The sequence below is a fragment of the Knufia obscura genome (assembly GCF_036327395.1).
Source record: "Knufia obscura strain CCFEE 5817 isolate CBS 148926 chromosome Unknown scaffold_3, whole genome shotgun sequence".
NCBI lineage: Eukaryota > Fungi > Ascomycota > Eurotiomycetes > Chaetothyriales > Trichomeriaceae > Knufia > Knufia obscura.
Window position 1 is genome coordinate 1889853 of NW_027042689.1, and position 22254 is coordinate 1912106.

Below are 22254 nucleotides of genomic sequence, written 5' to 3' on the forward strand. Positions count from 1 at the left end.
TATTGCATGAGAGAAGGAACGAGTTGAGAGTCTGCATGATGATACCCATGGGAAGACTGCATGCGCGTCTAATAGAACGACTTTCGCGATATAATAGCTAAGGGGCGGCTTTCGTTGTATTGACCTCTCTTCGTGATCTGAACTTGATGCCACGGAGGGACTACTTGGTTAACAGTGTCTATTCCATGTCTCGTACTTAACAGAGGACGCGTCCATCCATGGCCTGCTTCGTCAGAATCTACTGTTTCGAAGAACGGAAGACAACTTTCAGGGTTGAACGAGGTAAGAATCTACATCTCTATCTCTCTGAGCTGCGCCAGACTAAGCACGAATCGCCACCGTCGCTCACAACGCATTCGAGATCGAAATCTTGACTCTTACTGGTTGCGCTGTATCGTTGCGCCGCCGTCGCCGATAGAAAGCCATGTCAAGATGACTCTGACTGCGTTTCGAAGTATGTCGTGTTCTTGCTTCTAGCCGCTCTCTGGTGGAGTCATTGGAAACACTGCCAGAGTTGAGGGCCCCAGACTTGGGGGCCTGCATCAAACATTGGTCAGCGGACCATATCGTCAATCATGCGTACAGAGGCCTGACCGCTCCTGAGCGGCATCACAGCCAACGTCCCTTGCAACGGGTGGTCACCTACTGTTGTTCGGATCCCTGCATAGTCGGCTAGTGTTGGTGCAGTGTTAACATGACCCCTGTGGCGTCCATGGTTCAAAGCCTGCAGTAGTCAGGGTTTGATCTCAAAGCATTTCCCTCTCTCGGTGTCATGTTGTACTAGAAGGCACAACGGACGACATGGCAGCTTCAGTCCTTGCAGCGGCATTACCGGCTACACACTCGTGACCAAGTGCTGCCAGAACCTGCTCGAGCCTCAAGCTTGAGTTGATGCAGCAGTTTACTTCTGCCATTTCCGTTGTTGTTGGGGCGCAAAGCGACTGAAGTCGGCGTTGTGGAGTCTCTGGTCATTAGCGACCATTCGAACGAGCTTCGAACGTATCGCGCTATGATCAATGTGTCTTCATCGCAACTTGTGACATCGGCGCTTTGTGCACTTGATTCTGCCGTGCGCCATGTTGCGCGCGTTTCTTCCGACGAATGATAAATGCTATGCTGTCAGATGTCAGCATGAGGTACAGACTAGCTCTTTGTTCCACCATACAGAGCAATCACCACGAGGCCGCCAAGCCCTACTCCAACTCCGAGGCCAATCTTCTCGGCCGTGGTGAAATCTACTCGTGGTTAGGACTGATGATCCGGGTCTAGTATTGATAGGGAAACTTGCTACTAAGAGAAGCACCAGGAGCGGTGGCAGACGAATTAGCACCGGGCGGGGATGTCGCTGTGGTAGAAGTTGAAGTCGTGTGTGTGGCAGGGGCGTTATTGTCGGTGCTGTTTTGTGAAGATGTTATGAGACCCGTTATTGTACTCAGTGTGGTCTGAGCTGTTAACAGAGTGGTCGATTCTGCCATTGCGGGCACGGCTCGGTAGATTGCGGAGGTGAAGGGAAATGCCCTGCCAGTCAGGCTGACAGCTCCTTATACCACCTTCGTGAGTCAACTCGTATTTGTAACAGGCCAGGGTCCCCATGCTTCGGAAAAAGCTGAGAACGCCATGGCTCGCTAGACGTGTACAACATGTTCGACCAATCAGGCATGCGGGCAAGCTTTGGTCCCTGCGTTGGCGGTGAATTCAGCCTCAGGAACTTTGGGTTTTTAGCAGCTGAATACATGGAGGTGTTTTGGGACGACTGCGCTGTACTTGTAAAAAGCATTCCTTCTGCGATGTGTTGTCAGCCTTTCATCAACACACAGCATCAACATAATGGACTGCAAAGCTCTCGAGACGATCAGAGATTTTGACAGTTATGTCACCAAGCTTCGTAATGTCACATCCGAGGATCTCTCATCGACAGCCATGGAGCCTTGCAGACAAGAAATTTGCTTAGCACTTTACGGCACTGGCAACGCAGATGTATCAGGAATTGGGGTGAGTGCGTAGACAAAGAACATATCAGACTGTTAATCTAGTTAGGTCATTGTAGGCTACTTCCTCGAGTTCATTCTCGCGATCGTACTTGCCATATCAATGCTGCTGTTGAAACAAAAGAGGAAGGAGCGCCTGCTTGCAAGTTGCCGACTTGTCATCGGGGCGTACGCCGATTCTGCGATCGCGCTGGCGCTTTCGGTCGAACTTGCAGCGGCGATAATGTTGATCAAAAAGAACTTCGGGCTTGGAGCAGTTGAATTCGGTGGATTGACCGTGCAAATGGTCTGGATTGTGGCTGTTCTGGTGATGCTGCCAATAGTCTCGTTCTGCTGGCAAGACCTGAACGATAATAGGACGGAGCTACGGCTCTGTGTCATATCGTTGGGTCTTGTCCTGTTTCTTATCAATTTTATCTGCAGGATGATCAGCACCTATTCTGCGGGACAAATAGGCGACAGTCCTGGTAGCGTGATCACCTCCACCGAATTGATCGAGATCCAGGTACTGTGCTATCGAAACAGGCACGACCTGTCGCCTGCTGGTTCAACTGTGGTCGAAATTTTCTCGATCGGGGGGGCTCTGTGGGTGATATGTAGCATGTTGTTGGCTTTGATCGACCAATGCATCACCGACAGTTCGAACATGGGGTCCTCCTGGCGATCTGTGACGAAGTACCTCAAGGGGCGACGGGGAGCAGCAATCTTCGTGGTAGCGCTTGCTGTCTGGAGCATACCGCTGTTTTGGGCTTTGCTGACCTTGAGATCTTGGCAGAAGACGTTTGCCATGTCGCTCGATGAGCAGAGTGCAAGTGACGTTTGGTCGTTCGGGCAGATTATTGCAGTTGTGGTGTTCTTGCCAGTGTTGAGTGAGATGCTGTACCAGTATCTCGACAACCCTCGACCATCCGGTGCGGTGGTGCAGCAGCATACCACAGCTTTGCAGCTGAATGTGCCGTCTCACAAACCTGGCACGGCCCAGACATGGAGTTGATCGGGTGCTGGTAGATCGCAGAACAGAACGTCAATCTCATACTTCTCCCTATGCTTCTGTTTTCATACCGTAATGTCCGCTGTGTAGTGTTCGAAATCTATACCTCTCTTCGTCACAGCTTGGAGGCTGACCAGGATGCTCAGCAGTCGTTGCTGCAGTAAGTCCGTTGGCTGCTACGTCGTAGTTGTCCCTTTCTTCACTTCCACGAAACAGTCTTCTTGACTTTCTTCCCATTACCCACACCAGTCGAAGAGATAATGCTCGCCCTCTAAGCCGCACCCTTCTTCTCCACCGCCTCCCTCGCCTCCGCAAGCATCCTCCCCATCTCCTTCCCATCAGGACCCTCCGCCCCCTCCAACTCCAATCCCCTCTCCAACCAACTCACCGCCTCCTCCCACCGTCCCATCTCAACCAAACACTTCCCACCAATCGTAAACGCCCTCGGATTCCCCGGCCCCTGCTGTCCCTGCGGACCCTGCTGCTTCCCCCTTTTACACTCAGTACTACACTCCGCATCCTTGAAGCCCTCAACCCAATCCCTATTCAGGACGTGGACATTCGCACGCTCCATGTAGCAGACCGCCAGCTCCTCCCGTACTAGACCAGCCGGTTCCCACGGTGGACGGTCTGATGCCATTTGTATAGCCAGCGTGAACAATCGGATCGCACCAGCGAAGTCATTCTTGCGCACGGACTGGCCGGCGCTTTCGCGGAGTTTGGTGAGTTGCGCCGTGCGCTTGGGGTTTACAGGGAGGGGTGGGGGTGGTGCGTGGTTTTGAGTCTCGAGGGTCTTGAATTGGTTGTGGAGGGCGTTGATGCTTTTGAGGATGTCTTGGAGTTGGGGATCTGAGGATTTGGTGGAGGTGAGGATCTTGGTTGCTGGGTCGAGGTGGAGGGGGAGGTGGGTGTATGTTTCGAGGGAGTCTTCGGTTGCTGACATTGTTGTGGATTGTGGGAGTGTTGTGGTAGTGGTCGATATGTGTAGTACGTGGGAATGCGCCGGCGCAGGAGTAGAATAGTATCAAGTTGGAGAAGGAACGGAGGATAATAAGTTAGTGGTTTGAAAGTAGTGAATTGTGTCCTCAATGTCCTCAGCATTACGGTACTGGTTTAAACGAGCAACCGAACATTGCGAACCTGCACTAGTATGCCGCTAAGGTATCTGTACATTCCAATACCGCAACTCCCACGGTTGCAAATGACTGGACACGGTTGTAGATGGAAAGCATTTGTTCAGGTTTCATTGTAATTCGTTGCAATGGATAATATTGAGCGCTAGACCACGATGAATACTCAAACATATTATTCTTGTGCTTCACCCAAGAAGCAGTAACGATAGCGGGGTATCTTGATATAAAGCGTTTGACAAGAAGCAGACAACAACCCTCCAAATAATCTCTCTAGCAAAATGTTTGTATATTCCCCAGCGTCATGCCCAAAATTCGTCATCACGTTAGTGAAAGTCTCAAGTCGCGTGTCGTGCCATAGGCAGGACTGCTCTATACGGCGACTCCACTTCTTCGTTGCTCCTGCAAGCTGCTCCTTCTCGAGCCAGATTGCTGGCTGACACGTCGACCTTGGTCCATACGTGCCTGACTACCAGTTCTGGCGAAGCGTGCTCGGGCTGCCGCAGCATCTGACTCACTTGCTCCCGAAAATGCTCGGGATGCTTTTCGTGCACCAGAAGAGGGCACGTACGATAGTCTTCGGTTTCCTTCGGTGTCTTCGCGAGCGGCAGCGAGCTGTTGGGCGAAAGGAGATCGTGCTCGCAGAGTTGGGCCCTTGATGTAGATGACATACACTGCAAGGACTAGAACTGCAGAAATACAGAACAGAATAGTGGACGCATAGGCAAGCGGGTTGCTTCCGATATCTGGGAAGATGTTAGTATGAAGAAGAAAAAGTCAAGGCTAGTAAACTCACTCGTAAAGAAAGGTGTAGCGGGCAGAGTCAAGACACCAGCAAGGAAGTCTCGAGCCCATCCGTTACCACCTGTCGCTGAAGCGGAGTATGGCCCGTAAGCGCAAATCATGTAATCAATAGTGGCCATGTAGATGGCATAGTTGGCGACACCGACGATCGCAGCTGCAATCATGGAACCGATCCAGTGTAGAGGTGGTCCGGTGCAAGTCCAGGCGAAGATGATCAGTCCAATAGGCAGGCAAGGTGCAGTGTACAACAGCCACCAAAGTCGAGATTCGTACTGTGCTCGTTCGTCGTCAGGATGCTGTTCTCGCTCTCTCTTGTTCCGCTTGATGGCCGGGAAGAAGGAAAGCCAAGCAGCGACGTAGCCGACACCAATTGAACAGAATGCAATACCAATAGCCCACGGCGAAAAACCCCACTGTTCATACACCAGAGCGAATGATTGGATGAACATGAAGATCAGGGCGTCTGAGAAACCAGAGAGGAGGGACAAGACCAGGACGATAGGTTCCGTCAAGAACATTCGGAATGGCCGCATCCAGGTGATCATGATCTCCTTGAAACTGAAGCGCTCCTTGAAGTCGAGAAGCTCATTGGGACCGTAGACGTTAGGCTGCTGGCCAGATTGGCGCCTCTTCTTTGCGATCCGGTCCATCATAACTGTTGATCGAGTCTCTGGCACCCATAGGTGGATAATTTGCACGAACCCTCCGAAGATAAGCTGAATCCAGATGTTCCACTGCCATGCGCAGTATTGCTCAACGAACCCGCCAACGACAGGACCCAAGATTGAGCCACCGACCGAGGAGAAGACAATGAAGGCAACAGCATACTGCTGGTTGTCTGCTTCCCACATGTCTGCGACCATGGCTAGAGTGACTGAACCACCGGCGGTGCAGAGACCGCCAATAGATCGGAAAGCAAGAATTGTGCCAAAGTTTGGAGCTAGGGCAACAGGGATCTGCATGATGTTGACCAGAGCCAAAGAGGCTTGTAGCACCCATTTTCGACCAAGCTCTTCTGACCAAGGCGCCCACAGCTCACAACCAAAAGCGTATGTGATCAAGAACAGAGCGGCACCGAGACGTGCTGCTTGTGCCGATACGTGAAAATTTTCTGCGATACCATGGACAGCGTTCGAGTATAGGGATGTGTTAAAGTTCATGGAGACTTGTACCATGAAAATGATGCTGAGGATGGTCCATTTCTTCCATGTTGGAAAGCTGTATCCTAGCTCATCGTAGCAATCTTCTTCTGTGAGCTCTATCTTCGCGTCTGGGTCTGTGTATGGTTGCTCCTTGTTTGTGCGGGCAACTTCGTCTCCTGCTGTTGCTGTGCGCTCGGATGACGAATCGCGGCGCTTTTCTGCACCAAGTGCGAGACCCGTCGTGTTGTCAGGACCCGTCATATCGAGCGAGTTATCCTGCAAGCTGTCGACGGTGTGCTGCCTATGGGATAGTTGTGTAGGAGGAACGTGCAGCGATGCGACGAGAACAATAAGGAAAACTTTGGGAAGAGTGACGAAGGTAGAGCAATCCAAGATCGAGCTCACCTGCAGGTGGATATGAATTTCACATATATAGACATACGAGGGCTTGAGCAAAGTGGCTCGAGGATACGAACAAGGTATCTGCTTAGTTTTTGCGGAGTGCGGCGTGCCAGTGCAGTGTGAGGAAATGATGCATATCCTGCTCAGGCCTGGTCCGCCAACGGCAGGCTTGTCCCAATCAAATGTAGCAGAACATGAGACGGTCTTGTGCCTTGAGCTGGGGCCACGATGCTAAAGGGCATAATTCCGAGCTAGCAATGTGCTGCAACATTTGTGGGATCAGATGTGATCATCACGGCTATGAATCGTGCTCGCTGTAAGAAGAGGACTCTCTTGCGCAGAGATGTTCTTTCCTCCACACACGACCGGCAAATCTCATAAGTGCTCCATGTGCGCGGGTAACACGGTATCATCTCTGCCCCTAGGAATTATCAACTACCTAGTATGTACTCTGTATGTGAGTCTGAGTAGACTCTGGCAGCTTCAGTGCCACACTCTTGTCACCAAAGTCACCAAGGCTTGGGATGCTTATGCGAACCACAAGGATGCACAAGACGATCGAGCAATCGAAAATCGTTGCTTGTTGGTCTTGGCTATGACGTACGTGGTACTGAAGTGGACTCGCATTAAAGCTCCATCCACTTCGCTCCCGCGAAAATGAAGCCACAGTCTGCCTAAAGAACTCCACAAAGACATTGTCATGAGTGCTATTGATTTAGCGAAACAGAGCATTGTTTTCGAGATGATGTTGCGCGGAGGACTACCCCCCATATACTCAACGGTATCAGCGTACACGCAACAAACAGATGTGGTTCTGGGTAATACAATACGCATCTCTTGTCATTGCTTGTTGCGCTCACGCTTCGGCTTCCAAAAGAGGCCACCCGTAACCCGCAGAAATCCCAGGCCACTCGCGTAGATCCCGTCGCACCCCTGCGTTTTATCATGCACGATGATGTAGTGCGTTTGCCGTGCACCGAAACTGTGCTGTCGGCCTCACGAGATGTGGTTGCGCATCCCACGAGGTGAACACGAACCTGCGACTAAAGTCTACCAATCATAGCAGATGCTTGCCGCGTGTCTTCTGAATCGCGCGCTTCTTGTTTCTTTTGATATCTTAAGCTCTTAGCGTCTGATCCTGAGACGAGCTACTGGAAACGTGCTTCTTGGTGGTGTTGACGATCCGGAGATCCTTGCCCACCTGGACGTCATACATGCCACGGAGCACACCTGGCGGACCGGGGTAATCGGCTTCAACCTCGGGATCGACTCGCATCCTTAAGATGCCGGGGCCAAGTTCTGGAAGTGCAGGATTCCGCAGGCACCTGGTGATGTAGCACACATAAGAAGGTACACGTAGAATCGAATCCTACGGTACGCCAGCGCAGTTAACATGGTTCTGTGTCGAGCGCGTTCTCAGCCTGCATCAATCTTGTCTGGGCTTCCCTTGTTGTTCTTGATCGAGTCGATGACTTCGCTTGCCCAGTCCTTGGCTTTCTCGAGCTGTTCGTGCAAGTACTGCCACCAGCTGCCCTTGGCGTCCTCTTCGGTTGCGGATTGCTCAACCGGCGGTACAGAGCCTGTATCTTTCTCAGGTTCTGACGTTGGCGTCGCTGCGTCTGGATATACTGTCGCATTGCCTGACATGTTGTCAATGTCCGCAGGATCATCTTTCGGCAGTTCGAGAGGTTCGGTCATGTCGCTGTGCAGTCCCACCGTCTTCATCGGTAAACGAATAGTGCCGTTGTTGCTGTGTGATGCCATACCCAATGAGTCGCAGACGATGTTGTACACCTCTATATTCTGGAAGACGGGAACTCTGCTGTTCGGCGCATGTGGAAATGCTGGTCCCCGTGCAATGAAGATAGCTCTCATCAGAGGATGTTCGTGGTCGAAACCGTGTATGCCTCTCGGATGGAATTCTTCGCCGGCCGCAATAGCCGCAGCGATATCAAAATCTTCTCTCTCGATTACTAACCAGCCAGTCCTTGGAACTACCCAGAGAGGAGCAATTCTGGGATTGTTGGTGAAATGATACCTCTCAGGCATTGTGTCGAGCGTATATACGTCGAATGTACCGTGCCTCTCGGCCGCCTTTGAAAGCTGTTGATACAACACAGGAACGTCTCTCTCTGGATTCTTGAGCCTCAGCCCACGTAAGGGCCAGCCATCGATATGATCAACCAAGCTCATATCAATGATGTCGTCTAGCTGAACCATCCGGTGGGCAGACATAGTTGCCATACCGTGATCAGACACCACCACAAGGTTCACGATTTCCGTCAGGTTTCTTTCCAGCAGTCCCTCAATAAGAAGGGTCAGCATCTGATCTGCGCTTGCAATGGTAGCGTGAATCTCAGTGCTGTTGGGACCATATTTGTGCCCGTCGCGATCGACATCAGGGACATAAGCCGCGATCAGCTGCGGTCGTTCTTCCGGCTCTTTATCCAGAAACTCCAGAATGCGGTCGACTTTCTTTGGTAATTTCTCGTACGGCTTGAACTTGTCAAGGAACGTCGGCTCCACATTGTGAATATGCGCCTCTGACCCAGGCCACATGTGTATAGCAGTTTTTATACCCTGTTTCTCTGCGGTCACCCATATTGGTTCGGCAGCCTCCCACCATTTTGATTGCATAGAGACGGATATATTCGTGTAGTAAAATTCTTCTTGAAACTCCTGATCCCAGAATTGGTTGCCTACTATGCCATGACTTTCGGGGTACATTCCAGTCACTAGTGTATAGTGATTCGGAAACGTGACTGATGGGAAAGACGGTAGCATGTACTGGGGAGACACGCCCGAGCTAATAAAAGCATTCATTGAAGGAGTCAGACCCCGCTGCAGAAAGTCCGCTCGGAAGCCATCAAGGGAGATAAGGATTGTTGTCGCCTCGAAAACATGAGTTCCGTTGCTGAGCTGCTTCGAAACGGGAGAGCTCGCTTCTGACGACTGCGAAGCGCGATAAGCACCATAGGCCAGAAGAACAAAGAGTGCGGCGATGGAAGCAGACATTAGGACGAAACGAATGTAAGGTGGACGAGACTGTGCTGACTTCTCGTATTTTTGGCTACCCAAGAGGAGTGAAATTGTCGAGCTATTTGAGCTCGTGTCTTTGTAGCCCTCCTCCATCACATATACAAGATTCGAGGTCTCATTGTTTGTTCGTGATTTCCTGCGGTGCTTATGGAGTCGTCGTCGTCTTCCTTCTCCTGCGCCATTTTCACGTTTCAGGTCACTCTTCGCCTTCGATGACTCGGTCAGGAGATGCTCTGCCTCATCGTGCTCATCAAGGACATCGTGATCTTTTGCGTTGGGCGAATGGACCAGAGTGTCAGCGTCGCTGTCAGAGCCGGGTTCGAGGTCGGATAGCGAGTCTAGGACTCTAGCGTCCTCATCATATTTCTCTGACGGCATCGCAATATCTTGCGCCGGCTAAGGCGTCGAAGATACTGAGTCAAGACATGTAGTCGAAGCAGTCCTATGTTGTTCAATTTGTCCCATCCCAGAACACCAGTAATGCCGCAGACTGAGCCCCTGCGGTTGTCAGTTTCGAAGCTAGATCGGATGTGTGTTAGCGCTCGCCAGCAAAACTTTCTTTATAGCGCCCTTCCCACCTGGGCCAACCTCCTATCAGGTTCCTTGCTTGCCATAGTCATCCGCCTGCGCGCCTTACAGTAAGGCCGACCCCGGCCGGGATGCAAGACGCATAGATACATCTCTGAGTGATCACGATCAGCTGGTGCCTGTCTACTCGTTCGTGATACCTTATTAGGCCATCTCAGATCAGCTAAGCCATGTTCGCACCAGTCGGTCACGGACTGCTCGTACCCGACTTACATTGACGAATGCATCCATGATTGGCCAGAAGCGGATAGATTCAGGTTGACGAGAGCCTTGTTAGTCCTGCAATCTGATATGGACATCACAGTGTATAAGTCAATAGGATGAATAAAGTATCATCCTGCTCTAGCACGGGCCACGAGAGATTGACTCTGCGCTAACATAAGCACACGTAAGAGAACACCTTCGACGGCACCAGCAGCAAAGATTCAGCGTACTTTCAAGCTCCCTAATGGCCTCAGAAACACGCAACATTCTGGCCATGGGGCTCACGCTACCCCACTCGAGCACCATCATCTCTGACCAAAAGGACAAAGCGAAGGCCAGGAACCTCGAACTCGACATGTACGAATTTGATATCTCTGCATCTCATGACGAGATCATTGCCGGAATGACACAGTATCTTAAGTCAAAGAAGTACGTTGCCATATCAATTGGCTTTGGTGTCAGGGGTAACAGGGATCTTACTCCTCTGTTCGAGAAACTGGTCAATGCTTGTATTGAGCATCAACCAGGAGCAAAGTTAGGGTTTGCGCTTCTCCCGACTGCTGTTGTGGAAGCTTGTGAGAGAGTCCTCGAATGAGTTAGGAGATATATTTTGAGGATGTGAAGGGGTACGTTGTGTGTTACTCGGCAGCATATCAATCGAAACTGGAAGCAGATACGGAGAACTGTATGATTATTGTGCATCTGTGCCCGAAGTGGCGGACACACACAGTCTTTCGAGTGCTAATACCCTCGGCTCAATCCATAATTTGGTTTCAAGGTTACATTTCGTCCTTTATGGCCCGTTCCGCAACTCCAACCGCATGTATTTTCGCACCATCAAAGACAAGCACGCCTCTCTTTTCAGTATCACATTGGTCAAGCACGAAGCTCAAATCTATGCTTCCGAGGACCAAGCCTTGGGCACCCCTCTAGATCAGTTCGTTCGTCACATCGACGAATATCTACTTTGTTAGCGGCGTAACTGCGTCCTTCGCTTTCACGAGCTCCTGGAACATGCCGCGATCAATTTCATCGGTCTCAGCCTGCGTGTCAGGCAACCATGTTCAAGACATGGCCCTTTCACCCGCAAAAGCTCTGACAGCATCCAAAATGAACTCCACCGTCTCATCCACCCGGCTCAACATAAGTGAATGTCCACTGTCCACCTCCCGAACCGTCACATCCCCACCCTCTGCCCTCGCCATTTCTACATAACTCCTCTGCACATCGTATGGAAGCGCGTTGTCCTCCGTCGTGATCAAATTCCACACCGGCACATCCATCCAGCCCGCGTAGACGTGCTCGCCGCCTTCGAGGAATGCCTTGGCAGCTTGCTTCTCGAGCTTACAGACCCAGTCGTTGCCTTCGTCGAGCGAGAGATCGTGGTAGAAGAGCTCGCGGAGTGGAGCCGTAATCTCGATGTCGTTGGACTCGAGGTTGATACGCCAGAAGGGGGGTGGGGTTCCGCCCATGCTTGCGAGGACGGAGAGGCCTGTTATTGTAAAGCCAGTTGCTAGCAAGGCGAGGCCGATAACGTGGCCTTGTGCGTTTGTGGGAGAGGTGGTGGGGTTGTGGCCTTGGTGTTGAGGCTGGGATTGAGAGTGTTTAGGCCGCGTGAGACCTCTGATCGCACTGCTGCCGACAGGGCCACCGTAGGAGTGGCCTATGACGACGACGTTGCGGCCTTGGGTTATTTCGGCTTTGATAGCGTTACGGACGACTGTGATATCGTTTAGGAAGGATGTCGAGGGCGTCGGGGTCGTTGAGGGGAGTTTGATAGGTATGCATTTGTATTGCTGGTCTGAGAGGATGGATGTGACTTTGTCCCATATGCTGGGGATGTGCCAGGCTCCTGGTATTAGTATTAGAGTGGGCTCGGAAGACATGATGGAAGAGCGGAAACAGATGATCTCCGGTGAATTGTAGGGTCTGAGGCGGCGATCAAGCTATTTATCCCAAGCGCATGCAGTACACGGACACTGGTTGTCAAGTACACATGGAGGACATGGATATGAAGTGCATGATTGGAGGTTATGGGTCACGAACCCTTCGAGAATCCAGGCTGTCACATAATTCGTACTGATTCATGCACCATTGCATAAGCCTAGTCAGAGAACAACTTCCATGTTGATGTTAGCTAAAAGGCCCCAGAATCTTTTCGTCCGTTTCGAAGGTGCTTGGGGTCGAAGCTTGGCGAATCGTCGGTTGAAATTGCAGCCGGGCGACAGCACTCGATAGGAATATTGTCTCGTTCTAGTATGACTCTGATCCTCTGAATCATCAGAGGTTCGACTGCATACAGCCAGGAGTCTGGGAAATCACGCCAGACTGGACGGTTTTTCAGCAAGCGCCGAGACGAACAATCTGTATCATGTGACCATGGCCAGTCTCCCAGACCTAGAGTCGCTTTGACAGACCTTGCAGAAGCATGATCAACGGCAGATATCATAGCCCGGCTCGACACGGTACGAGATCGCAGTCTTCGCGTCATTTGACCTGGCATTGCAGCTCGCTGAAGATTTGATATGGGGCCCAAGTGTTGACGCGTCAAATTTGTAAATGCACCAGCTCCGTTCGGCATTTTTGGAAGTCTGTGCTTCACTTGCTCTAACAAAGGAAAGTAAGCCGAATACGGTCAAAAACTTCACCCCTGAGCTCGAGACTTGAGAAGCTCTAGATCCATCCTTGATTCCTGGATCATTCATGCCATACTAGTATCTTATCACGCGCGCCTTAAGGTCTCCAAATAATCCTAGAACTCAAGCCCGTCACTGTCTCGTAGCAAATTCTGCTCTGACCGACGCCTTCCCATCTCCCCAAGTCGAACTGTGGCGTGACAGCAATTAATGGTCCACTGATTGATGGCAGCACACCCACAACATCGTAGTGCTTATACACGAAACGATTCATTTCAAACATTGCTAGAGTCGTGGGTAACAAGCTAACAATATCATAGAGCCTCACACTATCTTTTACCACATCTACATCGTCACAACGCGTAAACCGACATGAACACTTTCACTGTCTTCACTGCTACTCACGTGATGCTTGGCTTGCTCACTGCAAATACCGAGACGTACAAATGTTCTTGTCTGATCTTGTTCGATATTTCATCCACAATCCTCCTCTTGCCGTCTAAACAGCCTCAGCCTGAGCTTCAGTCCACATGAACTTGCATCGACCGCGCACGCAGATGCGCCTACCAAGGCGTCACCACTCCGCAGCAATGGCACAGCGCATTGGCCCTAATCCAGGTGCAAACGATACATCTGTCGGTACTTCAGAGATACCTGTTATTGATACAACACCTTTCATGAGTGCATCGCCCCAACAACAGAGCACTCTGATGCGACTACCAGCAGAAATCAGATTGATGATCCTACACGAATTGCTCGTCAGCACCCTTCCTATTGCGAAACGACAGCAGTACCTAGAGCAGGGTTTTCAACCAACTTCTGAGAAGCGCAAGCGAAATGCAAGAGGACAGTTCTCCAGGAAGACCGCCAACTATGTGACTGGCCAGCGTCTGAATCCCGCCATTTTGTTAACCTGTCAGAACCTCCTACTCGAAGGCTGGGACCTTTTGTATCACGAAAACACACTCTCGATTGCCCTCCGCTCTTCAAACAGCATCGACTACAACGATCATAGATGCCACAGTTGTACTTTTGTCTACGCTCTCGAGGGCAAGTGTATCTTTCGAGGATATGGGTCTCCCAAAAAGTTTGTGCCTGGTCTTGAATCTTTCTTGTCTCGATTCAAGAGATTCCACATCGATTACAATGTGGGCCCTGATCGGCGTCTATACAGCGATGCAAGAACGATGGTTATCGCATTGGGACAAGTGCTCGCAGGAGCAAGCGTATCGATCGACCCCATAGGTCAAAGCATGAGTGGATCTGATGTCGAGGTACGACGTCGGCTCAACATCTTTCAACTCCTTCGCTCCAAAGCATTCGATATCATTACTACATCAGTGTCACAAGATGTAGTCAAAGAGATTCGGCAGATCGTCACAAGTGACCAAACGATAGTGGATTTGCTCCCCACGGTCGACCAACTCCACGATGCGCGATATATGATGTTTGCTGCCTCACGCTCAGACGGCGGTGGTAGCGGTCAGGATTTGGTGCGCCAGATATTCGACGAATTGGACGATGCAGCAAGAGATTTCGATAAGACCAAGTTCGACGAGCTTCGAAAGCAGATCGTCGACAAGTATGACGAGGGAGTTGCAAGTGTTAGACAGAGGATCACTGAGGGCCTTACGTAGCCTGGGACGAGAAGTAAGAGGTGCTTGAACGCTATCAGTACCTATGGAGACACAACGCTATACCAAGGGGCAGGCAACAAATACCAGGGCGTCAAAAAACGATGACATGGCTGGCGCGGGATAAGCGTTGTCTGCCAAATTTCAGCGATCCCAGCTGCTTTACCAGGCATGAGATCACGCATTAGGGACATCTGGAAGAAGAAAGCAGTGAGCGCTTTTCAATTAGAATAATCACTGCATTCTATCACTGCATCACTGCCTGCCAAGTAGAATCTGGGTAGTTGGTCTCCTCCTTACACATGATTGCCATTCACATCAGTATCTCAAGCTGTCACTTCGACACTGCACACCAACGGAATGCGATATCACTTTGCGACTACAGCCACGTTTGCCGCTGAAACGTCCAACCACTTGGACTTGAGTACGCCCTCTTCCAATGCATTTCCAATAAGTACTTCCTCTCGAGAGCAACACAATCAAATATCAGGCTACCATTTACTCAGGTCTACCACCTGTCGAACCTCCCTGTAGGAATCTCCAGATCCTCCTTGATAAGTTCAACCTTGTACATCCAAGGCGCAATCAGCTCGAGGCACCATGAGCACCGCTTTCTTACCGCTGCTGAAAGCAGTCACTTACACCATCGACCGCCACCTCCAGTACCTCGACCCTTCCACCACAGACATCGTTGTTTACAATGACGTCCGCCTATCCTATACCATCTCCGCCTTCCAACCTGCGTCGCGATCTCTCCTCGATCCCATCACCCTCATGATTGCCACTGCCATACTCACCCTATTCTTATGGATGATCCTTCACGACCACATACCTCGTCGAAATCACCGACCTCGCCCAACAGCCGTACCCCCCACGCGAGCACATCCCATGACCAAAGCCACCCGCAGCAAAACAACCCAATCAAACCCAAAGCTCCCTTTTCCCTTCCAACAACATCGATGCTACACCGACCTCGTCATAACCCACGGCCACATCCGTCCCGAAGAACCAGAATGCATCATCTGCAGAGACGTGCTTGAGCCGTCTGAGACAACCTACACCCATCTCACCTGCCGGCACAGTTTCCACAGCGCTTGTTTCGACGACTGGTTAGGCACAGCAAGCGGAGGAGTTGTGTGTACTGTCAGCGGGCATTGGTTGTTAGTGATGCGTGTCGGGGGGACATGTTTGATGGCTTTGAGTGGAACAGTGCTCAGGAGTCTACAGCTGGGATTAAGGTGGAGGAGCACGAACATGTATATGCAGTTCTCGGAGTTCTCGTGCTGAGTAGCATACATGATTCAGTGTCGGGCAGTATCGAACCCGCTGTTTCGAAACCTCGAGACCTCGAGACTGTCATACTTGGTTGCGTACGGTTCGAAACCTCGTCGACGATACCTATATAGGTATAGACCCGCTAAGAGTGGCTTACTGGCGTCGTACTAGACGAGATAGGCGTCAACTAAGCTGATAACATCGATTAATCGAGGGAGGTTACTGCTAGTAACCGAGGTTGCTAGTAACTTGATGAATTTATTCGGAATATTACTATTCTCGTTACCATCAGTAACTTTAGTGATTGAGATTCTTTATCACCTTCATTAACGAGCATATCTTTAAGTTCTTTGTTACTATTAACACCACCGTCGCGCACTCTGATGACCTGCTTGATACGTCGATATTTAATTCACGGCGGCGGTTTTCCTAATCGGGTAGGCCGACAACAAGGTGGTTCGACTCGAACACCGGGATTTCGAAACAAGAGGTTATAGAGGTTCGAACCAGTATCGGGTTTCGAAGGCGACCGACACTGACATGATCGAGGAGGACAAGCCACGGGACCAGCGAGTTGACCTTCGGCTGGTTGACACCTGATTTCATATGCGATGCTGCAATATGCTCATTGCCAGAGCTGCATAGGACTTGGCTTTTCGCCGTTGCACTCCAGGAGGATAGAGATACTACTGCACAAAACCGCGAGTTTCACTTCACGTCTCAATCACTTGCACCATTGCCGCACTGACCTGTCTAATCGCGGCTTGCTTAGTCTCCTCTCATCATCGTGCATGCACTGCTCGCCTCGCTGACATCCATACCACTCCTCAACACCACTGACCTGACTACCCCATCACCCTCCCCGCCACCTCACAAATCTCATCCGGCACAACCGCAAACGCCAGCCTCGTCCTCTTCCCTCCATTCCCCTTTCCCTCCCCCTGTCCCTCCCTTCCATATCCACATCCAAACTCAACAACCAAATTAACAACCCCCTCAAACAACCCCGTCAACTCCTTATTCCCCCTAAGCCCAAATCCAATACTAATCACGTCCCACTTCCTACTGCTTATCAGGCTCGGTAGGCCGGATAGAGACTCAGTGGCTGGTAAATGTGGATCGATGGTGTGGTGCTCGAGGTGGATGTTGTTGGTGGCTGCTTTGGCGAAGGAGGACTGGAGGAGGGTGGGGAAGTTGGGCGGGGCGGTGGGGGGGAAGGGGATTGCGAGGGAGAGGAGGGAGATATTTCGCGGAATGGGGACGGTGGGGAGGGTGGTGGGTGTGGTCGGATTTGTCATGGCTGGAGGGTGGGCGGGCTGGATGGATGGTTGGTTGGTTGGTTTTGATGGGTTTGATAGATGGTTTTGCTGGATGGTTTTGCTGGACGTTGCTGATTGACAGGCTGGGCTGCAGAATTAGGGTTGAGGATAGTGGACTCGATCGAACGATGGAGGTCAATTTTTTGTGCCGAGCGTCTGGTAACGTGCTTGGCTCACTGATGTTGACTGATTGATTACCTTTCGAGACCTCATTCTGTTGACATATTTATACTTCAAGCATGGTGAACGCATTTCACGCGCGTCACTGGTCAGGAGACATATCAGTGTTCGACATAAGTCTCCGAGGTCTAGTAGTGGAGGTGATATGGAAACAGTAGGGGCCCGAGTCCAATTGGGCACTCTGGCCCGTTGGCCCATGTCGCTGTTACTGCCAACAACTGCTCGATGTCATGAGCGTCGGTGACAAATGCTCGTGAGCAGTCAACCTGAGTAAGTTTCTCCGCCGTAGCAACTATAGGCAGCTCAGGCCTCGTCAGTCATGAGGACTCGGTCGGTATGCACTGGCAAAGCGGATGAAGACAAGTAGCTCCACCTCCGAGACGCCAAGACCAGGCAAATATGCTCAGCCAATCAGGCTAACCAAGAGACTCGCCATGGTAGGCATGCAGACGTATTCGGGTTCGGTCGGAAATGAACAGGCCGGGTTGCTTTCAGGCGGACAAATGAAGCACCGCTCGGTTGTATGCTGATGCATGCCCCTGCCCATGTGAGGTAACGAGAGATACCCGTCACATCCTTGAATGCGCTGGCTGTAAGGGAGCAGCTTCTAATCAACGACGATCAATATCTGCTTCTTTCGTCCGAAGGGCTGCTAGACCGTAGTGCATATGTGACGGCACGTAAGCTATATGCCCCCGGCGATCTCCTCGGTTACATATCAGACCCTCCCAGCAATGTAGTATATCAGACTATTTCCGACCCGCAACAGGCATCAACTCGCTAGCCGCCCTATCAAAGCTCACGTTGCTCGAGCAGTTTCACCACCAGTTCTTGCACGCTTTGACGGCTGCCACACATTCGTAAAAGTTCCTTCTGAGGCATCGCCTGCTGCTTGATTCGTCCGCTTCGATGACGATGCCTGCTTGGGAACTGCCATCTCTTGCGAGCCAAATATCGAAGACCGTGTCAGCGGCAGTGGCTGTGTGGGCTTCGTTGCAGCGGATGCGGCGATTAGTGCCTTTGGCGTAGTTCTCGGAAGACTAGCATGGCCTACGGGTGCTTCCTGCGGTTCACTGGTGCTGAGACCGGTAGGAGCGACGAAAAGAGGTACAGGATGCGTCAGCCTGACAAACCTCTCTTCCTCGTCCGTGATCTTGAGAAATTGGATCTCCTTCAAAACCTTGACCATCACACTGTCATCGAGCATAGGATTGCTAGCTGCCCCTTTCGCCTTCTTAGGCGTAGATTTAGCTGGCTGGGTCTTACCACCAACCGCATCTGCTCCCTCATCCTGGTCACCATTCTGCTCCTGCTCGACCTTCTCCTTCCTTCTCTTCACAAGTGCCTCTTCGAATGTATCTTTCAGTACGAGTGTCTCAACATATACTTCTTTGGTCTGGCCGATTCGATGGGCACGTTTGATGGCCTGGCTTTCAATGGCTTGATCCCATATGGGATTCAAGATGTACGCGCGACTGGCGGCCGCCACGTGGAGACCCTGTCCTGCCTGCTTCAGATCCATGAGCAGCACTCTCGTCTCAGTGTCCACGTTGAACTTCGCTAGATACTCTGCTCGCTTCTGTACTGAAAGAGTGTTCGCATAGATCAGGAATGGAATGCGAAGAAGTTCGAGAGCCTCTGCTGTGAAGAAGGCAGTATTGTTGTTGTTATAGAAGATGATTGCCTTCTCATCTGGGTGGCTCATAAGCTTGTCGCATAGATATGTGAGCTTTGATGATGCAAAACCAAGTACTTCACTTTCAGGTAGCTTGACGGCAGTTGTGGTCTGATGTTCAAAGAAGGGAGACTCCGATGGTCGAAATGCATTTGTCCTTGTAGCTGACTTGGGAGCAGTCGATATGTTAGTCGGTGCTCTCTTGGCTGGACTTTCAGTGGTCCCCACATCCTTCTGCTCGGTGCCTAGCTTTTGCTTCTGCCGCTGCCTCAGGTCTTCTTCCGCCTTGTTTCGCACTGCATTCATGATGTTGGTACCGTGTCTCGCTAGGCCATGGATTGGATTCGATGGCTGCTTTGCAGCTCGACCATGTACATGCTTCTGAACTTCTCTGGCCTGAGTCGTACCTAATAGTAGGGGCTCTCTAGCAATGCTATCAAGTGCCCAAGATGCCTTCGCTTGTTCTGGAAACTTGCCGATGAAGACCCCCATCTCATGCATCGTGCTGAACGCGCGCCATGCCGCATCAGATAGTGCTCTTTCACCATTCTGGAGGGCCTCAGTAAGCAAGATACCATCGCTGTCCGATAACTTGTCGATACTCTTGTTCAGGTAGTTGTTGCTCACATCGAGAGTGTCTCTGACATTTTGCTCGGTAAACCCGACCCAGTAGAACGTTGCATGACCCAGATTGTTGATCAATGTGGTGAGCTTGCCCCTGTTCCGAGGGTGGAACATGTAATCCTCATCCTCACGTTCTGAAGTCACGTAGTTTGAAACGAGTACCATGATGAACTGGTTGATTGCTAGCTTGTCGTGGTAGGAGGGCTCCAGGTACACCACTTTGTTGTGTAGTGATGGTAAGGTGAGGTCGCACTCCACGTCTTGTATCCGATGTCGAACGATAAGAGTCTGCATGACTTCTCGCAGAGCAGGCATGCTATGACGCTTGCCATGCTCGTTCATACGTGGCGCGAGGTAGGTCTTCCAGTCCGCCATGTCCTCTCCTTTTTTGTTAGCCCATGGCTGGAGCTTCAGGAAATTTACAACGATCAAACGAAGGCGTTCCAGGTCTTTTGCCTCCGAGTCTTGAGTGCTGGGAGCACGCCTTTGCTTCAGTGCCGAGCCGAATGCATCCGGACTAGCTGTAGATTGCGCATTCAGATTGGATTCAGCCGAAGCTAAACCTACCTCAACTCCGTGGAGATTGCTTGACGGTGTCCCGCTGACCACCCATCGACGCTCAATAAACATCTTGTCAAGCATGGCCATAGCATTTGTCTTAGTTGCCGACCCAGCGAAGCCATGGCCTTCGTCACATATGACTCGCAGCCATCGGACTTCGGTCAAAGGAGATTTATACTTCTCAGCGTATCTTATGCCCTTACCCTGATTTAGGTCATCATCACGGTACTCTTGCTCGAATCTCGACTTGGACATAAGTATCACGTCGTACTTAACAAGGTCTTGCCATGGTGGAACCATGATCGAAGGTCCGTCAATCACGAAAACGTCGATGGCGTCCTCGTCGATATGCTGCTTTATTTCCTGTTGCCACTGAATAATCAAGTTGGGTGGTACGATGATCAGTGTCGCCGAGCATAGCCGTATGACGTTGCTATACTCTGGCTTGCCTCGCCTGCTGGGATTCATGTATCCTGGCGTTGATTCATCATATGCTCTCGTGTATTTCTGCAGCTCCCCAATGCAGCGATCATGGTAATAGCCTGACTTCTTGAGCATGTAAAACTCGTTCTTCCACGGTAAGCCTGCGTGTTTTAGGTGTCTGGCAGCCATCGACAGCAGTGAAGGGGTTTCAGGATACGTTTCTTCAGGACGCGTCTCGATGCAATAGTGCGGTATAGATGGGTAGTGACCCCTCGTCGCAAGTATGAGGGCTAGACAGATCAATGTCTTGCCGTAGCCCATGGTCTCAGCCAGGATGCCACCTTGTGGCTCGGAATAATGCGGGAGCTGGTGGAACAGTGAGCCATCGTTTGGGTCAAGGTAGAAAGGGTTTCCGTAAATGTCAAGCATTTTCGTTTTGCGAGGGTCTTTGATCTTTGCTGGAGAGGACTCTTTCCTGACCATTGCTGCCACAGAACGCCTTTGGTACGGGTACATCTTTGTTTTAAGGCCTGTGATATTGTCATCAAGGGCGTCTGTCATGGCCTGCAATCCGTGATTGGGGCCAACGTATGTCAAGAGGTCTGGCTTTGGGGAGCACAAAGTGTTGAAAGTGTAGAAGACTGATTCTTCCATGTCGTATACTGGCTCGCGATAGATAGACACGGGACCTTGAGGATCGGCCTGCCCTGTCCAAGCTTCAGTAGAACAATCGACGAAGTTCAGTAGATACCTCACAAGCTTATGAAAGTCTCTAACATGTCCGCGGCTCGCTCTGTCAACGTCCTCCGGCAAGATGTAGACACGAACGCTCGTAACCCCTTGCCTTGTGCCGATAGACAGTCCATCGAGTCTGATGGTCTTTTTGCTTCGGGCATTCTTGATGAGCATGTTAGGGTAAACTTCGTCGGATACATGTCCACGCATGTAGGTGACGGTGTTTCCCGAAGCTTCGTCTGTGTGGTCATAAAGACGAATTGTGCCAAAAGCGATCGAACCATCATCGTACGGCATCTTCTCTTTCAGCCGATCTCCAAAATCAATACCATTTGATGGCTGGAGCACGAGGTCATCCAAGTCCTTCGCAGGAGCAAGCACATTGCCGGGCTCATGCTGGGCAAGGGCATGCTCGGGTGGCGTTGTCAGTTCTGAGGAGGAATAATCACTGGCCGTGGAAGTGTCTAGATTAGCATCAGGCTGCGAGTCCATGTTGGAAGGTCCAACGTAAAAGTCAGTTCCATCAAAGCCGCTCTCGACTTCATGCGATTCGTCAAGGAGACTAGTATCTTCTCCAGTAGATCCAGGGGACACCCAACCAGGCAGCAGACCTGGATTCAGATCTTTAGGTTGTCTTGGCTTCCGTCTCCTTACTTCGTAACTCATGGCTAAAGACTGTAGCGACGACAAAATGAAGCGTCGACGAAGAAGCAGTAATGCGGAGATGGAACGATGATTTGCTCACGACGATGGGGTGGGGAGGGACCAAATCAAGCAGACGACTTCAAACCTAGAAAGTCATGAAACTGGTGGATATCCTGGAACAGGAGGAACCAACCGCCGGCCGCCGATTTTTTGTGATTAACCGGTTTCGCTTAGCGTACTATTGCCGTGTGCCCAAGGC

The 22254-nt window shown here is 51.1% G+C and overlaps 9 protein-coding genes across 9 annotated transcripts; 3 read left to right on the forward strand and 6 right to left on the reverse strand.

The window, feature by feature from the left end:
- Window positions 1-2763: 2763 nt before the first annotated feature.
- PMZ80_003772 (uncharacterized protein) lies at window positions 2764-2982 on the forward strand (the record flags this gene model as incomplete). The annotated part of the gene is made up of 1 exon (XM_064872200.1): window positions 2764-2982. A coding segment is annotated over one exon (219 nt), but the record flags the coding sequence as incomplete, so codon positions are not given.
- A 268-nt stretch (window positions 2983-3250) lies between these two features.
- Window positions 3251-3922, reverse strand: PMZ80_003773 (uncharacterized protein; the record flags this gene model as incomplete). The annotated part of the gene is made up of 1 exon (XM_064872201.1): window positions 3251-3922. The coding sequence occupies one exon, from the start codon at window positions 3920-3922 to the stop codon at window positions 3251-3253; it is 672 nt and encodes a 223-aa protein (XP_064732581.1).
- A 559-nt stretch (window positions 3923-4481) lies between these two features.
- Window positions 4482-6316, reverse strand: PMZ80_003774 (uncharacterized protein; the record flags this gene model as incomplete). Its single annotated transcript, XM_064872202.1, has 2 exons — window positions 4482-4855; window positions 4906-6316. 2 exons carry the CDS (start codon window positions 6314-6316, stop codon window positions 4482-4484), a joined length of 1785 nt encoding a protein of 594 aa, XP_064732582.1.
- Window positions 6317-7873: 1557 nt separating this feature from the next.
- On the reverse strand, window positions 7874-9874 carry PMZ80_003775 (uncharacterized protein; the record flags this gene model as incomplete). Its single annotated transcript, XM_064872203.1, has 1 exon — window positions 7874-9874. One exon carries the CDS (start codon window positions 9872-9874, stop codon window positions 7874-7876), a length of 2001 nt encoding a protein of 666 aa, XP_064732583.1.
- Window positions 9875-10532: 658 nt separating this feature from the next.
- Window positions 10533-10883, forward strand: PMZ80_003776 (uncharacterized protein; the record flags this gene model as incomplete). Its single annotated transcript, XM_064872204.1, has 1 exon — window positions 10533-10883. One exon carries the CDS (start codon window positions 10533-10535, stop codon window positions 10881-10883), a length of 351 nt encoding a protein of 116 aa, XP_064732584.1.
- Window positions 10884-11352: 469 nt separating this feature from the next.
- PMZ80_003777 (uncharacterized protein) lies at window positions 11353-12174 on the reverse strand (the record flags this gene model as incomplete). Its single annotated transcript, XM_064872205.1, has 1 exon — window positions 11353-12174. One exon carries the CDS (start codon window positions 12172-12174, stop codon window positions 11353-11355), a length of 822 nt encoding a protein of 273 aa, XP_064732585.1.
- Window positions 12175-13514: 1340 nt separating this feature from the next.
- Window positions 13515-14561, forward strand: PMZ80_003778 (uncharacterized protein; the record flags this gene model as incomplete). The annotated part of the gene is made up of 1 exon (XM_064872206.1): window positions 13515-14561. The coding sequence occupies one exon, from the start codon at window positions 13515-13517 to the stop codon at window positions 14559-14561; it is 1047 nt and encodes a 348-aa protein (XP_064732586.1).
- Window positions 14562-16678: 2117 nt separating this feature from the next.
- PMZ80_003779 (uncharacterized protein) lies at window positions 16679-17131 on the reverse strand (the record flags this gene model as incomplete). Its single annotated transcript, XM_064872207.1, has 1 exon — window positions 16679-17131. One exon carries the CDS (start codon window positions 17129-17131, stop codon window positions 16679-16681), a length of 453 nt encoding a protein of 150 aa, XP_064732587.1.
- A 1000-nt stretch (window positions 17132-18131) lies between these two features.
- PMZ80_003780 (uncharacterized protein) lies at window positions 18132-22016 on the reverse strand (the record flags this gene model as incomplete). The annotated part of the gene is made up of 1 exon (XM_064872208.1): window positions 18132-22016. The coding sequence occupies one exon, from the start codon at window positions 22014-22016 to the stop codon at window positions 18132-18134; it is 3885 nt and encodes a 1294-aa protein (XP_064732588.1).
- Between the last annotated feature and the right edge of the window lie 238 nt (window positions 22017-22254).